The 20,900-nt window shown below is 37.8% G+C and overlaps 1 protein-coding gene across 5 annotated transcripts in view; it reads right to left on the bottom strand.

Moving 5' to 3' along the window:
• Positions 1-20,322, bottom strand: part of LOC148676115 (ETS-related transcription factor Elf-1-like) — a 30,415-nt gene extending 10,093 nt beyond the window's left edge. For 2 of the 5 annotated variants that reach the window (XM_088602930.1, XM_088602954.1), the window contains exons 1-4: positions 20,174-20,322; positions 5,494-5,552; positions 3,681-4,064; positions 743-917 (exon numbers count right to left, since the gene is read on the bottom strand). In XM_088602930.1, the coding sequence (XP_088459056.1) occupies positions 743-917; positions 3,681-3,752 (247 nt within the window). In that variant the 5' untranslated portion in view covers positions 3,753-4,064; positions 5,494-5,552; positions 20,174-20,322. Of the gene's footprint in view, positions 1-742; positions 918-3,680; positions 4,065-5,493; positions 5,553-19,246; positions 19,266-20,173 lie in introns of those variants that run through there. The other 3 variants (XM_088602964.1, XM_088602939.1, XM_088602948.1) reach the window with 3 other exon arrangements.
• Between the last annotated feature and the right edge of the window lie 578 nt (positions 20,323-20,900).

Below are 20,900 nucleotides of genomic sequence, written 5' to 3'. Positions count from 1 at the left end.
GGTATTATGTACAAATCACGTTCCACTTTTTAAGAGCAGGCCACACAATAAGAAACGAGCATCAGTTGGTGGATGTTATTATTCATCAAATGTTATTCGCCTGTGATTAATAACTCGGCTGGAGGATAAATCAGGGTATACAGGGGTCCCCCAGGATTAAGGATTAAGACTCAAGGCTGTAGCACCTCCCTGTCTTGACCCGATCCAGTCGACAGGTTCTGAAACCGGGAGTGATGTAAAGTCAGCCTGGTGTTAAATCTTTCTGGTAAAATGAAATTCCAATTCCAGCAGGAAGCCTAAGACACCACCTTCTTTTACTTCAGTCTTAACTGGAATAATTTGCAGAAAATAAAATGCACGTGCCTCTGGAAAGGACCAATGAAATCTGACTGACATTCACGACCTCAATTTTTGTTAGGACCTCACTGAATTAATTTGTTAAATTTATACCACGTGCATTTAAACCACATGTACCAAATGTACTTTCCCACATGGGAAAGTACAATAAAAACAGCCTGAGTGCTGTGTATGCTCAGGACATACTAGTTTCGTCTTTCATTCTGCGATATTCTTTTAACCACATAGACCCTGGAGCCTTTACTGTCTGTTCATAAAACACTTTCGAAACGGCAAATAATGTCCGCACGCTGAGGTTTAACGCTAATCTAGGCATGAAGTGGGTTAGTTCAAAGCCTCATCTTCACGTGCATTGTCCTGAAACAATAACGAGAAAGAGTCAAACCTGTAAGAGTGACGTCCTCATTTACAACGACCTGCTCTTCTGCCACGTCCAGGGAGCTGTGGTGGATGACGTCCGAGGAGTGCTCGGCGCAGGCCAGCCCCGAGTAGTCCTGCAGGAGGTGAGCGCTGGGCACCTGCTCCACGATGACCGCGGGGAAGACTGAGGGGTCATTCAACTGCACACAACAAGAGGTCAGTCAGACTGTGAAACAGGCAGATCTGCCCGCAGCTCCTGCCCTGATTTTCGCCCTTGGTCCTGCAGGACTTCCATGTCTTCACCATGTTTTAACTCTAAAGTGGACTCTTGAAGGATTGGGTTGACCCTCTAGGTCACTTACATGCTGTATATTACTGTCCACTGTTTCCAGATCTGCTCATTGAGGATTACACAGTAAGATCCCAATCAAAACTGATAGACTATTTCCAATCAAGATTGACATGACTATCACTGACCTAATGTATGGGTCAGGCCTACAAGTCACAGTGAAGTTTGAGTCTCTGGGCCTCAAGCACTGGGAAGGAGATCATTGACTTTAAAGCGTTTATTACTCCTTATTATTTTTTCTCCTCAAACACTCATGACCTTATATTTAACTTCGTATGAAAATAGGAAGTAATTTGTTTTGTGTTTTTTTAAGACTGAATAGATACAACATTATCTGTTAGCCTGGTTAAAACACATCTGAGGAAGCCAAGATAGCTTTACTTGGGGCTCTGTACTAAGGATAAAAATCAATTTTTTTTAAAGATAATTTATTTGGGTTAGATACATTGGAAAAACACTTTTGTATTGTTTTTGAGGCTTTTTTTGCATATGTGCTTGGCCATAGAGTGCAAGATTCTGTGGTAAACAATTTCACGCTTGTTGTTTAGGTTGACTGGGATACAGTGCAGTATACTGTATACCGTGGTGCTGTAGCTACAGTGTCCCTAGTGGCCGAACTGTTTCAAACAATATAGTAGAGTTTATGTAATACAATTTGGAGCACTTTTTTAACATGCAGCAAAACATTCTTGCCATGTCAAAAGTTATTTTCTGAATGCTGGAAATTTGTCATCTCCAAATTCTTATGTTCTTACCCTGTGAATTACATTTTGGAGCACAGTACAAAACATTTTGTGTTTGGATGTCTATTGCTTTTTTGTGTTTCAGCATATAAAATGTTGCATTATATGTGCTGAACTACAAAACTAATTTAAAAGGTACAGTAATTTAGCTTACTGCCTTACTGAATGAATAAAACCTGGCCTTGAAAGAACTTAAACTTGAATTCCAATAACGGGAAAGAAAGCAAGGAAGTAATTTTTAAAGTGCATGAGTCTGTTGCTCCAGGTATGACATCTGCTCTTGTCATTTTTCCTATGTACTGCTTGTTGGCTTGGGCTTGAAAGTAGAGGAAATGACTTTTTACAGTGCGAGTCTTTACATTCTTTTAAAAGCAGATTAGAAACCACAAATACTATATATACAGTAGCTAGCAGCTATGATTAATGAAATATGTAGAATGGGCATAAGCCTGAATCAAGACATTCCCTAAGGGTTAATTAACTTAATAATTGACAGGAATTTACTGCTTTCCACAATTTGTTGTTTTCCCAACAAGCCTTATAATTAACATGGCTTAAAAGTGAAAGTTGTTTGCCACAGGAATGTTGGGTACTTTTCATCTGCTTTTCTTCAGGCCAGCAGACTAGTGAAACATGGTTTGCTATTGTTAGAAAAAATGGGAGGTGGACGTGCTGAAGGTTTTTCTAGTGTTTCTGTATAAACCCCTCAGTCCACATATTTCTCGGCCTTCAGGCTGAGTTCTTTGTATTGATGTACAGTGTACAGCACAGATACAGAGGGAGGGATCTTAAAATCTGTGCCAGGTTGCATATAACCATTGTAGTGATCTGCGCTCACAGTTGTACATGAAGAACATTTTTGAGATTTGATTTTTAAGCACAGAAATCTTACCACGTTAATAAATCTGTTATAGAGAATAAGAAATCATCAAAATTCAAGAAAGTAACATTTTTTAAAAATGTCAAACTGCAATACTGAGGTTTCTGTTGCTTATTTATGCCTGTTTTATGGAAAATATACGTCATGAGAAAATTTTAATTAAGAACACATTAAATCTGAATTTTTGTGTTTACGAACACAGCTTAACATAGCTTAAAAAGACATTTGGTGTCTACTACTCAAGTAAAAAAATCAGGTTTGTTTAGGTTTCAAAAATTGCAAATGTGAAAGATAAATGTATATAAAGAGGGAAATATTCAAGGTCGCAAATGTTTTTTCAAATTACTTCTAACTATGCACATACATTTTTTTTATTTTCACCATATTTGAAACGCACAACTGTAGAGTATTTACAATTCAGACAGAGTTTTGTGTTTTAGAAAGTCTTTAGCCTGGGTTACAGAAACTAAAACCACTCCCTTTTGTGTACAACATTTGTTCACAGACTGAGAGAATGATTTGATTATCTGTAGAAATAACAGCTGGATTTCATAAGTGCTTACATTTACAGTGCTCGGAAATCCACTTAGCTCGCAATAGAAAGTTTGAGAAAAATTGTTTATATTTAGTGCACTATAACACTAATAACATTTTGCTGCAATATAACAATAACAACATCCACTATATCTTAACACGGTCCCTTTAAATAGCCATTAACTCTTTTGTACTTGTTATTGAGCATTCATAAATGAAACCTATGGCTTAGTGATACAAAAAAAGCACATGTTACCTTTTTTCTGAGTTTCATTAAGTAAATTTAGATGAAGCATATTTTCAAGTACCAGAGACAATGCTTTTTTTAATCATGCTCTTTTAGTTAAATGCTCTTTCTAAACTTTTTGTCATTTTAAACTCCTGAAATTGTTAGTGATAGGCACTAGAAGACTATACAATACTCAGTCTCTCATGAATAATATTTGTTACACCTTACCTGTTGTATGTCTTCCATGCAGTTGCTGGCAAACTCAAAAACAAGCTCACTCTGCTGAACTGCTGCAGCCATAGTGATGCATTCCCTGAGGTTTAGCAGCTCATAACAAAGGGTCTTCACAATCTTCTTGTGGTTTTCTGCAAAGCTTGTTTTAGTATGATTATTTCTTCAGATCAGCTTTACGCTTGTTGATAGTGTCTTTTAGGAGAAGCAGAGCAGATGCCAAAGACCACCGATAAAACAAATGTTTAAAAAAGAAACGTCATCCTTAAAGCGTGGCACGTTATCCAAGGTTTCAGAAACAATTCAGGTGGTCTGAAGCGAATTATCTTTCCCCTGTCTCCATCCTTAGGTGGTAAAAAAAAAGCACAGTCCAACTTTGTTCTGCAAAGAACGGGAAAAAGAAACTGCTTTCAATGGTTTTAGCTTTCAAACGTTAGAACAAGAATGGTTTAGAGTTGGACAGCTGAAGACCAGTTGAAAACAATCACTTAGATCAGAAGAGATGCCAGTTCAAGGTTCAGGGGCTGTTCCGCCATGTGAGCAGCAGTTCCTTTTCGAGAAGCAAGTTTAGCTGTCAGAGTTCAAGTCGCCAGTCAGACGAGCCCCTTTTGTTTCACACTTTGCTTTTTAACGTACAAGCTTGTAGCTGCTCTTCTGGAGTCTGTTAGTCATTCTGCTGTTCTCTCTAAACTATTTCCTTATCTCTACTTGAGTCTTAAAAAGCTGCAGGAAGGAAGCTGGCTGACCACGTCACGGCAAACAAGAACATGCAAACAAGCAGCTGCACACCCGCTCAGCAGCAACCCAAGGGTTGTGTCTCGTCTGAAATGGAAAATATCACCAAGGCTTGCTGCACAAGCCTCTGTTTTGAAAGCTGTTTGCTGTCGCTGTTTGGTTTCAGAACTTGTTTTCCTCGTGGTTGTTGCGCACAGCCTCTTTGCATTTACATGGGGGTCATGCTTTTAAGTGTGTGAGCCTTTACATTTAATGTCTTAAACCTACAACAAAAGCAGCATTTTTCTTGTTTCCGTACACATCTAAAATATTAAGAGAACTAATGGGCTTTTATAAACTGCCTATCATAGCCTTTTATTTTATTGTTAAAAAATATTTGAACTATGTAATCTGTTGAGGCATCACATAGAAATTAACAAGCAGTAATATTGTATATTAATGCATTGCTTTATTAATGTTTTAGTTTATATACCAACAATATTATGATCGGTTCATGCAGTTTACTTAACTGCTGAAGTAAGTTGACTTACTTACTGCTTTATATTATGTACAGTAGACTACATTTAATGACTGATAGCTTACAAATACTTTTCCTGACCTGTAGATCAAGCCCATTCCAGCAACCAAGAAATAACAAGATGAAGAATTAACACTACAGTGAACTGTGCATGGTCTTTCAGTTTCTAAAATAAGCACCTGCACGCCACTTTCAATCATAACGGTTAAACGTGCAAACCAAGCAATAATTTTAGTATGTCTTCCACACGTTTGGCAATTGCTAATTTCCAAGAGGAGTCTTTTAAGCAGCTTGATGACAGCTTTTAAGTGGACCTTGGGTTAGTTTCACCACTGCATCCATTCTTATGTACTGAAGGAACTAACTTTTAACCATCTTTTCTGTAAGCATGCAGTAACGTGTGAAAAGAAAGGAACTAGGCAAATTAGCTGAGTACTGGCTGCATCTGTGCTTACCAACCCAGAGTTTTATAGAAGCATTTGGTATTATGTTTATTGTTGGCCTTTGGAATTGTCGCACAGTATTCACCTTCATCAACATTTGTAGTGTCGGCCTTACCTGCCCTTGTCGCTAACTCTCAAATGATGCGTTCATGCCCTCTGCCGGACTTCCACCACCTTCAGACATAAATGTGATGAGGTGAGAATAAAGCAGTTGCTCCTTACGTGGTCAAGACCAGAAAATCCTGTTCCTCATTTTGTGTTTTTGTCTTACAGTTCCTATCGTGGTGTCAGATTACAGAGTGCAAGAACACCAGCAGCACCTTGCCAACAAGCCAAACAGATCACATACCTGAGTCTGCCTACACCTACTGCTCAGTCTGTTAACCCCTAAGTGTCCTGTTCTCTATGTTCTGTGTATTTGTGGGCCTCTTCACTTGAAATTAAGGAGAAAGAGCGACCTAAATTTGTCTTGATTACACTTACAGGTAGGATGGTCATATTACCGTACATGTTATACAGTCCCACATTAATGAAGTTCTTTATGTAGGTGTTTTTGCCATCCAGGTTATTTTTGTAGTATGTATACAATAATATACAATGATATAATAATAATTATAACAACAATTATAAATAGATGATCTAATAATAAATCATTTTCAAATTATAAAAAGCCTTTCCAATACCAAGAACACTGTACATTGTGATAAAAGGACAAAAACGTACAGTGAAATTAAAAAGGAAACAATTAAAACCACACAGGACAGAATGTAGGGCCATCAGACATAAATAGACCCTAGTGAAAGGTAAGTTTATAGTTTAGATTTGAAGAGAGTCAAAGAATTTGCCACTCGTTTTAACTTCCTTTGCTTAAACACTGCCTACTCGATGCACTGCAAGTTTGCCATTTTCCATAGTATGAGTCGTTCAAGTTATATCTCTAGATTATTCTCTAAGGTACCTTAAACTGTAAAGTGGTTTATAATTAATACAGTATAGTTTGCTCTGTTGATGGGTACATTAAATATTTCTTCCCAAACAAGAATCCTACTCCGTTGGGCCCCTGAGCAAGGCCCTTAACCCCAACTGCTCCAGGGGCGCCGTACAATGGCAGACCCTGCGCTCTGACCCCAGGCTTCTCTCCCTGTCTGTGTGTCTGTGTCTCCATGGAGAAAAAGCTGGGGTATGCGAAAAGACGAATTCCTAATGTAAGAAATTGTATAGAGCTAATAAAGAAACATTATTATTATTATTATTATTATTATTATTATTATTATTATTATTATTATTAATTTGCTTTTAGCCAAGATATTAAGGGGGATTTTAGAAATATATAAAGGGATATTAGAGGTGAAGAGCACAGAAAGCAACCTCTTTTCTTATCAGGAGTATTCTAGTGACAGTCCTTCTGAAACAGCAACTCACTTAACCAAGTATTCAAAATTCACTAAATAAGAGCATTTGAACATGTTAAACAATTCTTAAACATTTTCTGGGGTACAAGGTAGATCTTGGCATAAATCAGACAATCAGAAAAAACAACTTCTTAACTGCGTCACTTATTTAAACAGACTTCAGTGATGCTGTCTAAGCAGTATGCAATTCTTAACCAAAATCACCACACCTCAATATTAGATAAAGGCAGTCATTTTCCTTGGTAACAAAATGTTTTACTGCCTAGTCTATAACTGGTGAAAAGATAAACGGCTTAAACTGTCAATAAAGCAGTGGTTAGTGTTTAAAATGCTTACAGCAAAGTTCCCTGCTCACAGACATGCAGGAAATTAATTTCAGTGGCATTTAGCAGACCCTTACCTTTATGAGTGCATTTCATTTTAGAGGTGACATTTCATGGTTACAGTTGCTGTTATCCATCCATCTTTTTTCTAACTGTTTTATCCACTACAGGCTCATGGGGGAGTCAGAGTGTATTCCAGCAAGCAAAAGGTGAAATGCAGGATACACCCTGTATAGGACACCAGTCCGTCACAGGGCACACACACTCACACCAGGGCTAATTTTCCCTGAAGCCATTTAAACACCTTTGGACCGTGTGAGGAAACCAGAGCACCAGGAGAAAACCACACGAACACAGGGAGAACATCCAGTACAAACTCCACACAGAAAGCACCCCAGGGCCCCAGTGCTGTGAGACAACAATGCTAACCACTGTGCAACCAGAGTGCCTCACAATTACTATCCATAGTGAAATGCCAACTTAGCCCATGGTCAAGAGAACACCTTTGTTCACGATTTACACTCCCATTATAAATTCACTCATGACTTTACATCTGAGGTCACAGGGGAGACCCCAGTACAGCACATGAAGAATGAGGAAGGGCAGACATGTTCGTCTGAGCTTCCCCCTGTTGAGGCATTTATCTGCAAACACACTGCAAGTTCTATGGCGCACCACAGCTGGAGCAGTGGCATGTCCACCTCTCACTGGCAGGACTCGAGTATTCAGGCACTTGGGAAACCTCATGCTTCTTTTGCCAAGACGATCCTGGCCAACTAATCCCAGCCCTCTCCCTTACGGAGCTCTGCCAAGTGCACCACCACTAGGGGACTCTCCATCCCAGTGGGCTCGTGGCATGACCCAGGCTCAAACAAGCCATCCACTTCTGGGTCACAGAGCTCAGCTTGTGCTCGGACAGAGCAGGCCTACTATGTGGGAGCCCCATCAGCAAGTTCACATGGGAGAAGCCCACTTCAGCCCACAGAAGCCCAGGTCTCTGGTCAGATAGCTCACCCAGTTTCTCACAGCTACTGTATGTACCAACTTTCATAGACAAACTGTGGTTAACATCTTACATTTTAATTTTTCAGTCTCAAAGGTGAAAAGTACTGTAGTGTCGAATTGATAGCAATTTGTTCTACTAATATCTAGCATACCGAGACTTTTCCATTCTCTTTCAAACCTGTGCCACTACAGAAGAAGTATAATTTGGCATTTCAAACACTGTATCAGAGATTGTAAATCTTTTCCATAAAAAAAATCTGGATTTTTTTTTCTATTATACGAGGAATACAAGTCATCCAGCTTCTAAAATGTGTTTTTTTCTTAATTATTTTATTATTGTTTTTGTTACCATTTTGCCTGTCAAATAATGTATCACAGCAGCACAGGAGCATCAGAAATGTTCCATCTGGCAAATATTTGAGGAAAAGCCTACATATGTGGGCTTTGTCAGTTAAGAAAGATTAATAAGGGTTTCCTAGAATTAAATGCCACACACCCAAGATAACATGATTAGTTTTCCTAGATGGTTCCCTTCAGACAACTTTTCTCCTAACCCTATGTGATCTTTTCCCCATAATGGCAAAATTATTTCATACTGCATTATGCCTGCAGTTAGAAGTCTGGATTGCCACTGAATTTTGGTGAATTTTGACATGCAGCAGCTCCTGTGTATCAGACAGGAAGCACAGTGAAGTTAATGGCCAAAGTCCTTCCTGTTTGACATCTGCAGGTCTGTATTAACGATAAGTTATTTTTAATCTCCCGCTGCTTTTCTTTCTCATTTCCATCTTTCTGTGTCATTGTCTTCCTTGCAGTTGAAAACTAAAATATTACAATAGATGTTTGTGTTCTGAATTTATTTTTTAAATCCATAATTTGACAGCTTGTTAAGTCATTTGAGAACGAATTCATGTCAGGGTATTTTGTGGGGCAGTCAGAGTGATGTACTGTAACTTGTTCAAGGGTATAACAGCAATGTCTTGCCTGCCACTTGACTCCATGACCCTCTGAGTTTGCTGCACACTGCTAGTATTAGTTCATCAAGTGCATCAACAGTGCATATTATGCAGAAGCTAAATAGGATTTCCTGTTCTTCTTGTATGTGGTAGTGATTGCAGTTGTCTTACAGTGTATGTTGAACTGAAGAACACATTCAGAATTTTAAGTTATTGATTGAAAACATCAAAACTTGACGTGGGTTCAACAGCTGGTATCTTGGGAAGAGTAATTTGAAAGTCACAAAGCTTTCACTGTTATTCGAGTAGATTACATTTTTGATTATGTATATTCTCTAGAACATAACAATGGTTATTAACCCCACAAAAGTAAGTTGTGATTTTGATGTTCTAGTAATGCCTGGCAAATCTCTGAATCTTGTCAAAGTCTACTTGTATTGCTTGTGATGCTGTTACACTATTTTTGACACCAACTATTTCTGGATCATCTGTCATAGTGACACATTGACTCTATATAGCAGAATCACGATCGTTCATTAAATATCAGAGGTCCTAGCACTGATCTCTCTGGTATTCCACTAATGACTTTACACCAGTCTGATGTACTGTAACTCTTTTCCTCAGAACCTGTGATTTCTGCCTTTTAACCCACTCTTTATCCCAGTACACATTACCTTGGATTCTTGGAACTTTAACTTCAAGTCTATGAATTAGTTTTTCAAGTGGTTTACTTTCTAACTGTTGCATTACTCCATGTGTAATTAAGGTGAGTCTGATTAGTTTGTAGTTCTCTTTCTCTGTGTTTGGCTTTTTTATGAATGGGTGTTATATTTGAGATATATATGAGGTATTTTCAATCAGCAGTTGCAACTGTTTCGAGATTTATTTGAAATATCGTAATGCATGGTCTGAATAACTGAATAAGAAAGTTAGATTTTCAGCACAAAACTGACAACTTTAAATATTTTGCTTTCCGTTTGTTTTCATAGCTTCACATGTAAATGTAGTGAAGCAGCATACCATAATTTTCCACATATGTGCCTCCTTCAGAATCACCTTTCATTATGGCTATCTTTTGCATTTATTGTAAAATCTCAGGTATTTTGTATGGATATAAATATATACCTCAAGTTGTCAAAGACTGAATTTCAGGAAATTGCTCAGCTGCTATTATGTCAGATGAGAAGGCTGACCAGAGAGGTTCTGGGATACTGTAAACACACACCATTAGCTCTGCCTGAACGTCTCAGAATAACAATGTTTCTGCTGAAAGTCAATAATGTAGAGTGTCAACAAAATATGGTTTTGGAAGCATGCAGCTATATGACTTCTCCTGATATAAATGAAAGTGCTTTGTAATATGAATATTGGTAAGCTTCCAGTATTTGTCTCAGTCAAATGGTGGGGAAACAAATTAGAACAATTGGTGTGAGAAGCCATTGATCAAATACCTTTTTGCTGTGAGTTTTGCAGACAAACGTCTCTAGATCATTTAAACACAGAATAATATGCATCCTTGCTAGCAAAAAGCCCACTGACACAGTATAATAGTTTGCAAACGCACCTCAACATGTTAGAACTTTCTGCCAGTACATGGAAAAATCATTACATTTTTTACAGTGCACCATAACACCACTGCATAATGAAATGACTTAAAAATGTAAGAAATTAAATGCCCCTTTTAAATGATGCATAAATAGTATTTTATAGAGTACTTCTCAATGGTTCAGTGAGGTTTGATTTAGAATGGTCATGTCATGTCATTTGCCAAACCACTTTATAACATACAGTGTCGCAGGAAGCCGGAGCCTACCTGGCAAGCAACAAGCGCAGGACAGGGTACACCCTGGATGGGGCGCCAGTCCATCGCAGGGCAAGTGCAAGCCAATCATATATGGGGACAATTTTGAGGCCCTGGTAAAGGCCACGGGGGGAAATTTGGCCTTGACCGGGATAACTCCCTACTCTTGCCCGCGGATCTTTAATGACCACTGAGAGTCAGTACCTCGGTTTCTTATCTCATCTGAAAGACAGCACATAGTGTATCCGCCAATAGGAGACCAGGGCATTAGGACCCACACAGACCGCAGGGCGGGTGTCTCCCACTTGTCCCACTAACACCACTTCCAGCATCATCCATAGCTTCCCAGGAGGTCTCCCATCCAGGTACTGACTAGGTTCAACCCTGCTTAGCTTCAGTGGGTAGCCACTTGAGAGCTGCAGGGTGATATGGCTGCTGGCGATTAAGAATGGTGTCAAGATTAAAACTGAATCGCTGAAATGGTCGACACAAAGGTTAGTTTGAGGAACACACTAACAAATCAGTTTACAAATGAGTGCAAATTACCCAAAACCTCAGTTTATGTTCCAGGTTGTTCCAACCATGCCTTTACTCCTTCACAAAATGAAAGTATGTTTACAAATAGAAAGGAAAAAATAATGATTACCTATAAAAAATGTATATAGATGAACAATTGGCATCATTTAACCATTTAAAAGGCAAATCTGGCCTCTCACATTTTTTCCGTTATTTAGAGGTCAGACACTTTGTTAAGCAAAACGTGTCTCGATTTGAAAATCTCCCCAGAGCTGATCTGTTCATTGATCTTGTACAGGGACCTCCTGACTTTAGATATTTATCACAGTTTGTTTTCTTTTTTTCTAGGTATACAGAGGTGTCTGTTAATCACGGGAAGAATGCTTGGTTTAAGTAACTATTGAAATTTCTAATGAGGTTTGGGAAGAGGGTTTGAGCAATAATCACCAATTCTCTATTAACATTAGACATCAGATAATAGACATACAAGGTCATACACTGACTGCATTGCTCTAAAAGTGAACTGAACAAGATATATCCTTCAGTCTCTCTTTTCTGTGACAAGTACAGGTCTTGTGATGTCACTCTCATACACTTCTGGCTGTCTCCCAAGTTCTAAACATTTTGGGTAGAAATAATTCAGTGGTACTGAAAAGCATTTGGGAAAAATACCCCCCCCCCACATCCTGAACTAGCCCTCTTTGGTTGTCCAGAGGCAACTTGCAAATGTATCCTGTTTCAAGAGCTGGCTCAGTGAGATGATCTCCACAATTATTATGGAAAGGATTTGGTTCTAAGGTACAAGCACTGTGATTCCATAGGATCTTGGGTCCCTTTCTTGAATGTTTTGGAAAAGATTGAGCCTTGTACTTATCTCTGATCGTTCCACTCATCCAATCAATTTGTGGTTGCTTTTATAATAGATTTTAACTCTATTCTTATCCAGACAAGAAAACGAATAAAAGGCATAAGCAAGTTTAGCTGTTTGTTCTTCGTCTGTTGTCTGGCTGTTGGGATTGTCTTTCTGTTTTTATGTCTTTTGTATTATTTGTAATGTTTCTTAGTTAATGTTGCCTTGTTAAAAGTTTCAAAATTTCTTAAAACACTTGAAAAAAGAAAGGTATCAAGATATTTTTATGTTGTGTGTTTTTTTTTACATTTCCTTAGGCGTATTAAAAAAAACATCACGGTTCAGTAATATTACTAGTAAAAAGCAGAATAATTAACCATGCAGTGCCATTAATTTACATATTATTTAAAAGTTTCAGTGGATTCTTCTTTTGCTTGAGTTTTCGGTTTGGACCACTTGAGCTGCAGCTCATAAATATTTTGATACACACAATAGCCACAGGCCAAGTATCCTGCAGCTGTTTGATAAACAAGTCTTGGTTTAGTATTGGAGCCCAACAGTCTCCAGAAAAATGTAAAGTCTCAATTTTTGCCTGTTTTCACTTTTATTTATTTTTTAGTCCATTAAAGGGTCCTGCCTTTTACAGGCTTAATTGAGCATGAGTAACCTGTAGAGGTTCCTACTAGTTTATGTAAATATACCATCCCAGCTGTCATGAGACAATAACATGCTATATGCAAATAACTCTGCAGGTACTGAAGGTATAGGATAGTATAACAAATAAGCCTTTGTTAGAGGTTTTGAACTCTGCAAGGAAACAATTTGTTTTAACACTTGCATATTTGTCTCCATTATATCCTAGAATGATCATATATTAACATTATATCAAACACTTCTTTATTTAATCTAGATTGTATTTTCTTACAGAAGAGAGCTATTGCTTTTATTCATGGGTGAAATAATTTCCCTAAAAAGGCAGTTGTATTGCACTGCACATTACCTGATTCAGATTCCCACTGATTTAAAGTGAGATTTGTGTTAATAATACATTGTGCTAGTACTGCGTATTGAATATTTTTATGAAGTTATTTTTTATTTCTTCAGTTTGATAATATACTGAAACATGAAGCATTCCATGGATGTGTCATATGTAATAACTTTGCTTCCTGTCAGTCAGAACCTTCACTTTTATAGTACTTCATTGTTGGCTTTTAACATGCTGACTATTTTGTGTCAGTTGCTACAGCTCACTGTACTTTAGCTGGGCTGCAGCTTTAGCTGCTGTGAATATCCCATGAAACTCTCTCTCATCCAATGTTTTTGCATTTTGTTGATCTTAACTTTTTTTATTGTGCAGTTATTTCATTTTTTGTTAGTCATATTTTACATGCTTGTGCCATATCACTCTATTATGAAACATCTGTCACTTACTGTAGCTCAGCTACTGATTATAATCTGTCAGTCAGAGATAAAATGGCTTTGCCTTACACAGCACTAAAGTCTAAAACAGAGTTTTCCTCATGGTGTAGTTATAATAGAAAAATAAGCTATGTATTCAAGGCCAAACCGGAAACTGCAGCATTTAAAAAAATCTGCTTAAGGATAAAATATGCATATATATAATATATCCTGTATCCTGTGGTACTTGAGCAAGTTTCAGAGACATGATACAGCAACATTTGCATCATGAAGAAGCATTGTATAATGAGAGCCATCTGTGTTTTAAATCAAATCTAATTTTAAATTCTAATTCAAAATTAATTTCTATTGGAAACATGTCTCTTTCACTCTCTGTGTAAACAATAATTTGTTAAAAGGGTGAATAATAACTGCATTGATCACCTTCACCATCATTACTATATTCTTGATACCACTATAATGATTATGTAGGATGTGTATGATGAATGATTCATCACCACCACCATGGTTGTCAGCCAGTGCTAACAGATTGGACCCTCAGACAGCACACTTTGGCACATTCTAGCTACATTCACATGCAACACTATAAAAAGATATTTGGCACAAAGTCACAAACTTGAATGTGAATTGTATAAATTTGTTGTATAATTTCATATTGTGGTGTCAGAATTTTATGTCATTTTAACACCTAAAATGTATGTAATCAACAGCTGTCTTTTCATACTAGATGTTGTATAAAATGCTTTAAACAGGCTTCAGCATGTACAGTGTTACATAGACATCTTGAGTAGAAGTAAACTGATCTTCTCCTTCATGAATCACTTTTGTAAAATTGAAAGAAGGTGATGGAATATGTCAGTTTCTTTTTGTCGAAGTAGGCGTAGACCACAGACAGCCAGAGAACATATTCTGAACATGGAAATATATTTTTTGCCTTATTCGTGGTTATGTTTTCAAACACAGCTTTTTGGTAATTTAGAGCAGGTTTGAATAGGAAGTTCATTAATAGCCTGAACAGTCAACTGTTATCATTGTTACATGCACACACAGAAAAGAACTGCTAACATGAATAAACCTTTCATGGAATGTGCAATGATATAAATGTGCACCGTGTAAAAATGTAAACTTAGGAAAGTGCAGAAAGACAATTTTCTAAGTAGTCCTGAATAAAGTCATGTATAAGCATTTTTCTAACATGACTAATGCAAAATCACTGTACGTTTACCACAAAATATATTTGGTGGGAAGGACACAGTTTATCTGAAAGTGTTGCTCGAGAGACTGAGGATGTTTTTTCTTATTATTAATCTGATTGTGTCTTACTTGCAAAATATCTTTCTTTATAAAATGCAAAAGAAAGAGAAGTTTTACTTCCACATAATTTCACAAATGTAGGTTTGTGTTATATTATAACTGCTTTGACGGTTTTTGAATATCATTACATTTGTCATATAGACAAAAAAATATATAAGTACTGTTGTTTCAGCCCCTGTTTTGGACTCTTTTCCAGAAAATACAGAGCAAGTGCTCTCCTGGAAAGTTTTAAATATTGGCGCTCCTTGTTTAATTTCAAATGAATATTTTGAAGGAGACACGCTTAAGAGCAAATTGCTAGCACCCCTAAAATAAAAGATATTCAGTTATAATATGGTAGATTCATCTTTTGTTGGAATTATTTTCATGATCAAGTGCTCTCACTATTTGGAGGTATCCATCAGTACCATCTGCTAGTCTGTCTTTGCTCTTAACAGAGCAAGGAAGTGTATTCTGTTTGTAGTGTGTATGAAGGTGTAGCTTTTAACACTAAAGGATTGTAGCACAACAGGGGGTAGAGACTTCTTTTGAAGGTCAATAGAAGACACTATTCTGTTGTAAAAGTAAACTTCTAAACAATATATGGTACTGTATATGACTAATTATACCATCTAAGCAATTCAAAAGCTTCTTTCATACAAGCATCTGAATTTTGTCCGTCAGTGGAGTAAATCACCCATCCATTTTCAGAATGCCTTTTGAAATTCAGGGTTGTATGGGAACCTGGAACCTGACACGAGGCACAAACGAGGGTACACCTTGGACAGGATGCACACACGGGAACAGGCACACTCACACACCAGGGTTTTTCCCAGAAGCCAGTTAACCTAGCAGTATGTCTTTGGACTGCAGGTATCCAAGGAGGACATTCAACATCCACGCTGCTAGCACCCCAGGAACTGAACCGACAGACACATCACTACAAGGCAGCAATTCGAATCACTAGGCCACTGTTCTGCCCGAGTTTTAAATCAGTTTCTGGGAAATGAAAATAATTTTATCAATTATTGTTTTCCTTACAAAACACTAAGACTGCACTAGCAGACCACATTATCCCAAGTAATTGATCCCACAGGGATTGTAGAGTATATATAAGCTTAACACCCAGTTAGGCACAAGAGTCACTTTACATCAGTTTGAGTCAAAATGTATCTGACTGTTATCAGTGATCACTTTTTTGGTGTCATTTAAGGTTTATTAGTAATCATTTTTGGTGGTTGGGTACTCCCTTGTAGTTGGTTGATACTGAAAAAAATAGTTAAATTCACTACATATGGCCTCTGTATGTGTAATTGAATGTGTTTTCTATTAAAAATAGGAAAATATTTTGATAACCCGTGCATGACTTTAAAGTGTCAATCCAGTTACGAGCATGTTTGTTTATTTTAATAACATTTTTTAATGATAAAATATTAGTTTTTTTTATTTGTTTTAAGGAAAACCTCTTAGGTTCAAAAGGAACTCAATATAATACTATTCTTTAAAAACAATAAAAAAACTTAAATGCAAAGTAAAAAATATATATACAGTGCCTTGCAAAAGTATTCGGCCCCCTTGAACTTTTCAACCTTATGCCACATTTCAGGCTTCAAACATAAAGATATCATTTTTTTATTTTATGTGAAGAATCACCAACAAGTGGGCCACAATTGTGAAGTGGAACGAAATCTATTGGATTTTTGAAACTTTTTTAACTAATAAAAAAATGAAAAGTGGGGCGTGCAAAATTATTCGGCCCCTTTACTTTCAGTGCAGCAAACTCACTCCAGAAGTTCAGCGAGGATCTCTGAATGATCCAATGTTGTCCTAAATGACTGATGGTGATAAATAGAATCCACCTGTGTGTAATCAAGTCTCTATAAATGCACCTGCTCTGTGATAGTCTCAAGGTTCTGTTGAAAGCGCAGAGAGCATCATGAAGACCAAGGAACACACCAGGCAGGTCCGTAATACTGTTGTGGAGAAGTTTAAAGCCGGATTTGGATACAAAAAGATTTCCCAAGCTTCAAACATCCCAAGGAGCACTGTGCAAGCGATCATCTTGAAATGGAAGGAGTATCAGACCACTGCAAATCTACCAAGACCTGGCCGTCCCTCTAAACTTTCAGCTCAGACAAGGAGAAGACTGATCAGAGATGCAGCCAAGAGGCCCATGATCACTCTGGATGAACTGCAGAGAACTACAGCTGAGGTGGGAGAGTCTGTCCATAGGACAACAATCAGTCTTACACTGCACAAATCTGGCCTTTATGGAAGAGTGGCAAGAAGAAAGCCATTTCTCAAAGATATCCATAAAAAGTCTCGTCTAAAGTTTGCCACAAGCCACCTGGGAGACACCCCAAACATGTGGAAGAAGGTGCTCTGGTCAGATGAAACCAAAATCGAACTTTTTGGCCACAATGCAAAACGATATGTTTGGCGTAAAAGCAACACAGCTCATCACCCTCAACACACCATCCCCACTGTCAAACATGGTGGTGGCAGCATCATGGTTTGGGCCTGCTTTTCTTCAGCAGGGACAGGGAAGATGGTTAAAATTGAGGGGAAGATGGATGCAGCCAAATACAGGACCATTCTGGATGAAAACCTGTTGGAGTCTGCAAAAGACATGAAACTGGGACGGAGATTTATCTTCCAACAAGACAATGATCCCAAACATACAGCAAAATCTACAAAGGAATGGTTCACAAATAAACGTATCCAGGTGTTTGAATGGCCAAGTCAAAGTCCAGACCGGAATCCAATCGAGAATCTGTGGAAAGAGCTGAAAACTGCTGTTCACAAACGCTCTCCATCCAACCTCACTGAGCTCGAGCTGTTTTGCAAGGAAGAATGGGCAAGAATTTCAGTCTCTCGATGTGCAAAACTGATAGAGACATACCCCAAGCGACTTGCAGCTGTAATCGCAGCAAAAGGTGGCTCTACAAAGTATTAACGCAAGGGGGCCGAATAATTTTGCACGTCCCACTTTTCATTTTTTTATTAGTTAAAAAAGTTTCAAAAATCCAATAGATTTCGTTCCACTTCACAATTGTGTCCCACTTGTTGGTGATTCTTCACATAAAATAAAAAATTTATATCTTTATGTTTGAAGCCTGAAATGTGGCAAAAGGTTGAAAAGTTCAAGGGGGCCGAATACTTTCGCAAGGCACTGTATATTTAACATTAACTTACTCATAACTCAAGTAGCCATAAAGTATGCTCACAATAAGTACGATAACAATATTCTGTAGTAATATGAAAAGTAAACATCTAAATAATATACAGTATATTACTAATTTGTTGAGATAATTTTGAAGGGTACAAGTATGAACTCAGAAGCTGTCTGTGATACCATTGAAGTCAATTAACAAATTACTGCTATTTAATAATCAGAGTCCTGTAGTAGGTTGTACTTTGCTGTTGTTGTATAAGCATCTGAGCATGCATTGGACTTGTTAGTGACTAAACCAGTCTAGGCACTCGCTTGTAGCAATAACTGAGCATTATAGTCCAAATATTCTTGTACTAACCTGGGCTGTGTTTTTAGCCAGTTGTGACTGATATGTGACTGATATGCCCTAGGCAGCAACACACTGTTGTGAATTCTGAATTATTATTATTGGCTTAATGCACTTATGGCCTTGAGCTGGCCAGGTTGATCTCAGACTGATGCACAACAGTGACCCCTAGAGCTTGCAGTACAGCAATGTCTAAGAAGAGAGAACTTCAGTCAGGCATTGTGTAATTGACAGTTGGCCTAATAATATCTAAAAGTACAGGAAACTGAGAAAAGATTTTATAAACCTTAATTCCTCCTCTGCTAGTGCAGGTTTTGTTGAGGTGAGGAGAAAAGATTCACAATTCAAAATTACAGATTGGGTGATTTTAAAATAGGAGAATTTATTATTGATTTTTTAAAAGCTTTCAACAGCAGTAAATTTATACTGTAAGTTCTCAGAAAATAAAAAAGAGCTGCAGTACCGGACCGAAAACGAAAGGTCAAACTAAAAATGTTATTTTTATTTTAATTTGACTCTTGTTCTGCAAAAAGGTTGTTTTCTTTCAAAAGACAAAGCTTGTTTTGTATTTGAGTAAAGCTTTTGTATTTCTTGTAGTTTAAGAAGCTCTTTCAATGCAAATCCAAATAAATTACACCTAATACTCATTTTGTAATGCTTGACAAAAACAAGAAACATAATACTTCTAGTAAACGTTCAGCAAAATAAATATGAATATTGTAAACTCAGAATGTAATGTTTTTGTTGAATAACCCTAAGACATAAAATATACCTTTAATTTACTCACGGCCCAATGGAAAATTCATGCTTTTTTTCGATGTGCTGCGTGTGATTTTCAAGGAACTTCCAAATACTGACAAACTCTTACGACGTTGCAGGGAACCCCACCCTCAGCCTCTGATCCCTCATGGCTCTCTCCATCATTAAAACTGGTTGTTCCTGCTTTCTTATCAGGCTCAGACACAGTGGTGTTTGGAATGTGTTTTCTCCTGGTTGACTTCCACCTCTTCCCTGAGTGCAGTTCTTGTAATCTCTAGTGTACTTCTAAGCTTTGTTAGCTCTGAAGAAAGCCTTAATTGTGCTTTACCCCTCTCATCCTAGCACTTCAGACACCCTTCCCTCTTTTCTGTGTGGAGCATAACTATCACTTCTTTTTCAAATTATATTACTGAAAATGTACTCCTGTTTTTCTGAAAGTCATTTGCTGAACTGCAAACCTGCATGTTCAGAGGCCAGAAATATAAAGATGGCAAAGACGTAATTATTTAGCAGGGGTATATTCAAAGCTAGTGAACCTGGAAAACGTTTTCCAGAGTTTTGTGAATGTTTTCAAGGTTGTTTTGCATCGTTGGTGACGCAACATTAGGCCCTGTTTAATGTTTAAACACTGAATCATTCTGCACACTGTAGTCTGGTTCTGTAAAACTTTTTTAACACCCTGACTGAAATATTTTAGCCCATCTTTATCTTTAACCCTTGCAGTTTCTCCAGCATGATCACAAATAACTAGACTATTCTACACCGCAGCTGTGCAAGCTAAATTCAAATTCCAAACTACTCCCGCTTTCAGTTTCATGTGGCGCTAAACATGTGACACGCTGTACAACTCTCCACCATTTTTGCCCCTTTTCTTTTCACTAAACCATATCTTTGTTCCCGAAGCAAAAATTATAAAGTCAAAACAGCAGATTTACTGTACCTTAGGCTTTCTGGGAACCCAAAGAAGTTGAAGGTACTGGCTTGTACAGCTGAATAAAATGGCTGCTGTGGGTTGGGGAAGTGATATCTCTTTACATTTATGAGTCATATCTGAATATTTCTTAGCCACACCCAGGTTGCTTTAGATTAGGCAGGTGAGACAGGGCATTAACACCAGGGCCAATAGACAGCCACCTTGTTTTTTTGCTCCTCCTAAGAAACAGACAAAGAAAAGGCAACTGTAGCTAAACAACATGGAACCTTGACGCAGCCAGACGAGCAAGACGAGGGACTGAGTCTGCAGTCCAGCATTCAGACCTCCACACATGTTGTCTCCTGATAACTTGGTCCAAACGTCTTGTGAGAGGTTATCAGAAGGGAAGCGACTGTGTTATTTTTAAAACAGAGTAGCATGACGGATGTTTCTTACAATACAAAATTACAATAGTTGCTATAAATTTTGAAATGTAGAGAAGCATATGCGTGGGACAAAGTATTTCCAGCAGCAGTAATAAAAGAAAAAACAATGTTGAAGTATTTGTGCCGAGATGATTCAGTCAACAGGTCCCTCTAGTGGCCATTGGTTGTAATAGCCGTTGTGTTTACGTCAGTTTTGCTCAGACAGCATGGATGTCCACAGTATGACAGTGCTTCCCAAAATTCTACAGCACACTAAACAGTTTTAAAATGGTCTGTACTAATATTGCACATAATAACATCAATGCCTA

Source organism: Lepisosteus platostomus, chromosome 2 (assembly GCF_059453375.1).
Source record: "Lepisosteus platostomus isolate fLepPlt1 chromosome 2, fLepPlt1.hap1, whole genome shotgun sequence".
Classification (NCBI taxonomy): domain Eukaryota; kingdom Metazoa; phylum Chordata; class Actinopteri; order Semionotiformes; family Lepisosteidae; genus Lepisosteus; species Lepisosteus platostomus.
Note: the sequence above shows the minus strand (reverse complement) of the source record. Positions and strands in the feature narration are given on the sequence as shown.